Here is an 8,612-nt window from a genome sequence, read left to right on the forward strand (position 1 = left end):
TTGTTTCTATGTGATATTACTTTAACAAGATGTATTTAAAATATATATAATATTTACATCAACATATTTTTTTTATTTGATATGTTTCTTCCTCATTACATGAATCATAAAGTCTAACAACAATTAATGAAGTCAATAATCCCTATTTGTTTATAAGAGACCACCAAAACTACTTTTAACATAGTGAATTCTTATATTTACATATAAACAAAGGAAAACTAGTATTATACCTAAATCCCAAAAGTTAAATTCAAGAACACGTTAAAATAAATTATATGCCCTGATCCTAAGACTTAAATCAGCAGAAGTTAAAAGAGGATGATTTAACTTTTGCGAACAAAGACCACTTTAACTATGCAACAATCAGGGGAGGTAAATTCGGAGGTATGGAGATTAATCATGTCCACCTTTTTTCTTCTTACTTTGCACGAAAACTTTTCCTTCAACGGGTCCACAATCCTCCAAGTCTTACATCTTCCACACGCTACTATTAACATTTCTCTCAACTACTACTTCTTCGCCATATGCAAAAGCAGCACTATTTCACCTGCATTCGCACTATCAGACATGACGAGGGGATTGCAGGAACATGTCAATTGTAAAGGTCGGTTCATCTTTTTCCTCTTCTTTACTTTTGTGTTGCCCGCACTTTCATTTAATGATTTCCAACGTCAGAAGCAGATTGATGCACAAGCCTTGCTCCAGTTAAAAATGTCTGTGAAAATAGATCCAACTTTTTCTTTATCAAACTGGGTAGATGGAATTTATGTTTGCAATTGGACTGGAATAACCTGTGATGAGAAACAACGGGTTGTAAGTGTGGTTCTCAAATACAAGGCACTGAGTGGTCAAATTCCCCCACAGATAGGAAACATGTCCTTCCTTACAACTCTCGACCTCTCCTACAATTATTTTTCTGGCCCCATTCCCCACCAGTTTGGTAAACTAGAGAAGTTACAGTACCTTAACTTGAAGCGAAATTACCTGCACGGTTCAATTCCACCTAGTTTGCGCGCATGCACAAATCTGCTGCAACTCAAATTAAGGTACAATTTCTTGAGCGGTAGCATACCGGCAGAGCTGAGTTCATTGCACAACTTGGAAATACTCGTTCTGGGTTCAAATAATTTGACTGGTGTCATCCCACAAGAGTTGGGAAATTGCTCTGCGCTCAAAACCATACATCTTGGTACAAATCTTCTATCTGGACGGATCCCCTCTCAACTCGGTGCTCTCAGGGATTTAAGAGTACTGAAACTGAAAAAAAATTGGTTTGCGGGAGAAATTCCCAAATCTCTAAGTAACTGCACAAGATTGCGTTACTTGACGCTGAGGTCGAATATGCTTGAGGGACCAATTCCATCTGAAATTTTCACAGCATCATCCAGATTAGAACGTCTGTATCTTCGCTTCAACAAACTCAATGGTAGCATACCGGAAGAGATTGGCCAATTACGGCAACTGAGGCAGCTTGATTTGGGGAACAATACCCTGAAAGGTGGCATTCCCAAGGCGCTGGGAAACTGTTCTTCTCTGGAAAGGTTAAGTTTATATTCCAATTCTTTTTACGGCTACATTCCAGCAGAATTGGGCTCACTTACCCTACTCCAGGGACTAGAGTTGGATGAAAATAGCCTTGGAGGATCAATTCCGTCTTTTCTTATGAACTGCACCCAGTTGAAATCCTTGAGCCTATGGCAGAACAAGCTTGTAGGGATGATTCCAAAAGATATAGGTTATAAGCTACCCAAATTGGAATACATTAACTTGGGGAGAAATAATTTTAGCGGTACCCTTCCAAAATCTATAGGTAATTGCTCGGCGCTCCACGTTCTTGTGACACAAGAAAACAAGTTGAGTGGAGTGATACCCAAGGAGTTGGGGATGCTAAGTCTTCTGCAAGGTCTTGATCTAAGTATTAACCACTTCAAAGGAGATGTTCTCCCTCTTCTCTTAAACTATACACAACTATGGAACGTTAGTGTGGTACTTAACAGGTTCGAGGGCTCCATTCCCGTGGAGATTGGGTTCAAGCTCAGTAAATTACAATATTTTTATGCGGGAGGAAATCTATTCACTGGTAAAATCCCAAAGTCTCTGGGAAATTGCTCTCAGCTCTCAGTTCTTGCTCTCAGTAACAATCTGCTGAGTGGTGAGGTGCCTCAAGAATTGGGAATGCTAGCTGCTCTGGAAAGCCTGTATCTGAACGGAAACAATTTGTCAAGTGGAAGCTCCGCCACAAAGTCTGCTTTTGATATTCTAAGCAACTGTTCCAATCTCAGAGATCTTCAGCTCTCTCAAAACCATTTCAGTGGCACTTTGTCAAGAGGGATAGGAAAACTCTCTCCCGGCCTCTCAAAACTGTATTTGAGTAGCAACCGTATAACTGGCAATATACCTGAAGAAATTGGTAACCTTACTGGGTTGACCATTCTTTCTCTTGTCGATAATAATTTTTTTGGAGAAATTCCGCAAACACTAAGCCGTCTGAAGAATCTACAATGGTTGGACCTGAGCTTCAACAAACTACAAGGCAGCATTCCCTCAGAGTTTGAAAATTTACTAAACCTGGAATATCTATGGCTTCAGCTAAATCATATCTGTGGAAATATTCCTTCATCAATAGGCAGCCTAAAACAACTGAGAAAATTAAACCTCGGTTATAATGAGCTCACGGGAAGGATACCAAATGCCATTGGACAATGTTTCTGTCTGGAGATGATTGATCTCTCACACAACAACCTTACCGGAAATATCCCCATCGAACTCACAAGCTTCCATTCACTGGCCTTCTACCTCGATTTCTCGCACAATTCATTGACAGGAAGATTGCCTTCACTGGGAGTAATGCAACATGTTCAAGCCATAGATATCTCTGCCAATAAACTCTCAGGACCCATCCCTACCGATATTGGCAGTTGCGTGGGACTGCAATACCTGAACCTTACCAAAAACAAATTAAATGGAAGAGTGCCAACATCAATAGGACAACTCAAAAGCCTTGAGGTCATTGATTTGTCCTTCAATAAACTATCAGGCCCAGTGCCACACTCTATTGCAAACCTGGATTATGTGCAGCCTTGGGCTGGTTGAATTTACCAAATTGCACAAACTCTGCTGGGATCCGTTCAAATGGATTTAACAGGAAGGTTATCATGGCTGTTTCAATTAGCACAGTATTGGCATTGTGTTGCATTGTGGGTGCAAGCTACATCTTCTTTAGAAAGACCAAAAGAGCACCATTCAAAAATAGTTTATCGGGAAGAGGTTTCATGCGAATTTCTAGCCAGGATCTTCAAAGAGCAACAGAAGGATTTAGTGCCGCTAATTTGCTAGGGGCAGGTAGCTTCGGTTCGGTTTACCGAGGACTTCTATCTGATAACACATTGGTGGCTGTTAAGGTATTCGATCGGGACCCTCCAGATTCTTACAAGAATTTCTACAAAGAATGCAGAATAATGAGCAAAATCAGACACCGGAATCTTGTCAAGGTCTTGTCCTGTTGCTCAACACCAGGATTCAGGGCTCTGGTACTTCAGTTCATGTCAAAGGGGAGCCTCGATCAATAGCTACATCAGGATTGCACATTGAGTTTAAAAATGAGATTGAACATCGCACTGGATGTGGCACACGCAATGGCATATTTACACAATGATTGTTCTCCTCCCATTGTTCACAGTGACTTGAAACCCTCAAATGTTTTAATAGATGAGAACATGACAGCCCATGTGGCTGATTTTGGGGTTGCCCATCTAATGACTTCCACGGTTTCTGCAAGCAGCAGCACGTCTAAGTTGAAGGGAACAGTAGGCTACCTTGCTCCAGGTAAATTTATTTCTGAGCAATATGGATTTCAAGCTTGTACTAGATTTTTTTTAATTTGTAGCTTTACTTTTTCCATAATACATTATGGAATTGTTGTTAATAAAAACAATAAATTCTCTGAGCTACTGTAGAATATGGATTGGGGGGTCAAGTGACGACCAAAAGCGATGTTTACAGTTTTGGAGTGGTCATCCTTGAAATGGTGACGAGAAAGAGGCCCACAGATGATATGTTCACTGGAAACAACACTTTGTCCAGTTGGGTGAGAGCAGCATTTCCTGAAGCACTGGAGTAGGTGGTCGACAGAGAAATGATAGGTGATGAATTCCGTGTGGAGGGTTCCATCGAATCCACGGAGCAGTGGAGGTGGCTGAATAGTTTGATTGGAATGGGGCTACAATGCACGAGATACAGTCCGGGGGAAAGACCAACAATGAGAGACGTGGAGGGCATACTTGAAAGGATTGTGTATGGCACAGCATATGGTAATTTAGAAGAGCATCCATCCGTGCATAGTCTTTCGAAAACAGGCAATGAATTAGGCCATCTAAATAGCGGCACATCATTTTCATCCACCTATGAAAGGGAAATCAGTAAGTGTTGAAGATACACCAAATTATATTATGTGTGTGTATACGTGTGTTTTTCAAGTAGATGTTTTGGAAACTTTTATAATCCTAGCTATTTATGTATTTTAATTATTTTATGTGGCAATTATGTTTAATATTGTAATTTACAATTTAATTTTAATTGAGTTAATATGTTTTTTAAATAATTAATATAGTAATTTTTAATCTCCATTCAAAATATTGAAATGGATCTAGTTATAGAAAAGGTGATAATACATTTTAAATATAATAATAACTAAATAGGTATTAATTTTCATATATATATATATACTTGGGAATGGACATTTATTTTTGGCAACAATTATTTATCTATGTTTTATCTTATTTTCTTTTTGACACCCAACTTTTTGGTTTAGTTTTGCTTCTCAATGGTCAACCTTACTTAAGGTATCATATATTTTTTAAAAAGGTAAACAAATTTGATTCAAATCTGAAGTATGAGTCCTTCTATCCTTAGTATGGGAAATATGGATCTAAAGAGTTGTTAAACATGTTAAAGATCTATTTGGATACAAAATTAACTTATTAAACCCTTAATTAAATTAAAATATTGAAAATATAGGAGAAGATTAATGGGTGCCGTGTGACTTCTAAATTTTTGGTTAAACTTGAAGGAAAACTAGAAGTCCAAACAATAGAATATCAGGAAAAAAGTGAGCATGGTATCTAAATCTCTTCATCCAAAATTTGGTTACCTAGCAAATGAAGTAACATAAGATCTTAGAGATTGAATAAATAATTTTATTTATAAATTTAACAATCAAAATAGTAATTTAGCTTTAAACTATTAAATAAGAAAACAAATTTTTTTTTACTTTGTTATAATCTAGTTGAAATGCTACACCTAATCTCAAACATTAAACATCCCATCCCTTATTATTAATTCAATATCAAATCCTTATTTCATTTCTTGTTATAATATATTAACTAATATAAATAATTAAAATCAACAAATATACTAAATCATAAATAAATAATATAATTTCTTCTTAATATTCACATTTCTCCATTACAATTTATTTAATTTTCATATATATTAATCCATCTCAGCTCTTAAAAAGATTCTAAAGTTTAATCAATTTTTTAAAACTTTCCTCTAATCCAAGTATTGATGATTATTAAATAAATATATTAATGTTACTAATTATATTATTATTTAGTGACAGGCGAGTGTGAATAAGATAGATAAGCAGATGATATAAAATCTCATCTCTTATGACTATAGAATGATTTAACTAATTACTATTGATAAAGAAATGATTTAACTAAGTACTATTGATAAAGAAATGATTTAACTCATTCCTGTTTGGAATCTCAGTACAGTGTGATCAAAATATTGCCCTCATCTTCGCTCAACTATTACCCCCACAATTGTAAAAGAAGATTATTTCATTTGCATTCACAGTGTCACGCATAACCATGAAACTAGAAGAGCACGTGAATTGTAATGATCATTTCATACTTATGCTCATATTACTACTTTAAAATGGAAAAATATTTTTTTAATATTAATTAAAGTAATGTTTAGAAATAAACAAATATAATCTTAGATTAATTCTTCGGAGTTTTAAGTTATGAAGTAATATATATAATATTTCATTAAAGTAGATATTTTAAATATATTTAATTAAAAAATATTTAGATATAGGAATATACTGTTTCAAAGCTTTTAAAATATTTATTTCAGATAGTTTTAGTTTCAACTATTGTTGATTAAACATATTATTTTATACAATATGTAACATATTTCACCATAATGCTACTACTATTTTATTATGGAAAGATTTATGAAACACTCTTTCTAAAAAGTTGTAAAATCTTGGTGAATTTTTTTCATTCTAGAAAAGATATTAGTTGTATTAGAGATTTTTTTGTTTATCTAAAAAAATTAATTTATTTGACATTTTTTAAAATCGGTTGAAATTTTTAGAAACTCTTGATGAATCTTTATCTTCACTAAACAAATAAAATAATATTGTTGGTGAATTATCCATGTATTCAAACAAATAAAATAATATCATTTGTCAATCATGCTTGTATTCAAAACAAAAAAATTATTTTTGTTGGTAAATTATGCTTGATTTAAAAAACTAAAATAAGTTTATTAGCAAATTATATAAATATGTAAAACTATAAATTTATTTATTTTACAAATGTGTTGTTAAGTGTTTGAAAAATTATAATTTGGTGGCAAATATATCTAATGCTAAACAATAATAATTAAGTTACTTGACAAATTTATAACTTTAAATAGATTTGCATATAGATCATTGGATGATCACAAATCAACAACATGAGTTCTATTATAAGTTGAAGTTCTCACATTAAAAAATTCATACATAAAGTGTCTATTGAGACAAGTGCCAATAGTTATATTGTCCTTGTAAAGTGAATTTTGAATTATTACTATGTATTCATACATGGTGTCATGGATATTAAGTTATCCTACTATTTTTCTAAGGATGGCATATTTCGATAGAGTGCATAAGCACAAATTGGAATGTATCTTTCCTTTTAAAATGCATGCTATATTGAAGACATGTTATGCAATAAGGACTCAACGTGTGGCTCTTCCTTAGAAATTTTGAGTTGGAAAATAAATAATGTTTAACAATTATATTTATATATACACTGCCAAATGATTGAATATCAATGACATAGGTTTTATTCTAAGATAAAGTTCTAGCACAACTAATTTTCTATATAAAGTATCTGGAATTGAGACAAATGTCAACAAGTATCTGGTAAGTGTACGGTATATATAATTTTGAAGTTAGAAAATAAATAATATTTAATATTGATTTTCATATGCAATATGAATTACTAGATTATTAATCAATAACATTTCCATTATTTGTTGAGCTCTTGTGCAAACATAAAATCTGAGAGAAAACATATCAAGCAAGATCAATGGAGATAGGAAGAATAGAGATTCACACCCTAGTGGACATGTGATGGTATAATCTTTTTTATTTTGTTGATTTGCATTGTCTTAGGTATTCTTCATATGTTATGGTGGATCTTTGTTGTTGTTAGGCTAGGGTTTTATGGTTGAATTCCTTTAGTCTTTTCAATATTGTTGTTTCCATTATCTACTTTTCACCATACACATTTTGGCACGCCCGATGGGACTCTTGTCCCTTTTGCATTTAACATCTGTTGTTGCAGATTTGATGTTTTTGAAGTTGCAGATCTGATATTTTCCAACAACATTTTGACTTTTCGTGTCTACATATTCTGGAACTGTGTTTTTGTTTTTATGTCGTGTTTGTGAACCTCTGAATCGCGTATGTGTTTCCGACAATATTTTTATTTTCCATATTGCAGGATTTCATTATAGGCGCATCTATGGGGAATATAAATGCGTCTGTGAAATATAATTGCGTCCGTGATCATTTTAATCGCGTCTGTATTCTGCAGGATTTTTCTATTTGTCTTTTTTGCAGAAACGCGTCTGTGAGGTATTGAAACACATCTATGTTGCATAATTGCATCTGTGGTGGGTAGAATCACGTCTATGTTTGGCTTGCATTTTTTTCAATTTTTGTTTCGTCATTTAGGGTTTCATTTCATCATTTTGTCTTGCATTTAGGGTTTCAAATATGATTTATTTAAGCTAATATCTTGTGATCTAGCTAACAAAGTGGTGTAGCTTGTCTTTGGAAGTGAATCGTGTATCAAAGGCCCCTAACTTTCACAAAGTGTTTTTGGATTTTGTTAAAATAAACCTAACTTGTTTGCTTGCAAGAAGGGGTAATCATTTGAAACTACCTAAACTACTAACAAATCTTTGTTGCAGGATCTTGGCAAGGGTTTTTCTTTTGATTTGCATTGTGTACCTTATTATCATTTATTAGCAAACACTTCAATTGGTGCACTAAAATTGAACCAGTATCTTTTGTGTCTTGAGAAATAGGCCCTTTTGTGTTTATCTTTAGAGGGCTTTCCTCCCCATGTGGTCATTAGGACTACTAGTGAGGAGGGAATGACCCAAGCGGTAGTGAGGCAATACCCCCCTCTTATAAACCACTATAAATAATTGTATCCATGGTGAAAGCCATGGGTAACGTGTGTTGATTAGTCCATACCGACACTATGTCTCCCCATAAACCCATTTGATCAAATTTATTTGATCAATAGTAGGGCGTAACCCCTACC

At 34.1% G+C, this 8,612-nt stretch overlaps 1 protein-coding gene across 1 annotated transcript; it reads left to right on the forward strand.

Annotated features, from left to right (window-relative positions):
* The first annotated feature begins 365 nt into the window (after positions 1 to 365).
* Positions 366 to 4,526, forward strand: LOC131048097 (LRR receptor-like serine/threonine-protein kinase FLS2). Its single transcript, XM_057981954.2, is given in 3 exon segments — positions 366 to 3,086; positions 3,089 to 3,825; positions 3,957 to 4,526. Coding segments are annotated over 2 exon segments (3,000 nt in total). The 5' UTR covers positions 366 to 567; the 3' UTR covers positions 3,570 to 3,825; positions 3,957 to 4,526.
* Positions 4,527 to 8,612: the final 4,086 nt, after the last annotated feature.

The sequence above is a fragment of the Cryptomeria japonica genome, chromosome 1 (genome assembly GCF_030272615.1).
Source record: "Cryptomeria japonica chromosome 1, Sugi_1.0, whole genome shotgun sequence".
NCBI lineage: Eukaryota > Viridiplantae > Streptophyta > Pinopsida > Cupressales > Cupressaceae > Cryptomeria > Cryptomeria japonica.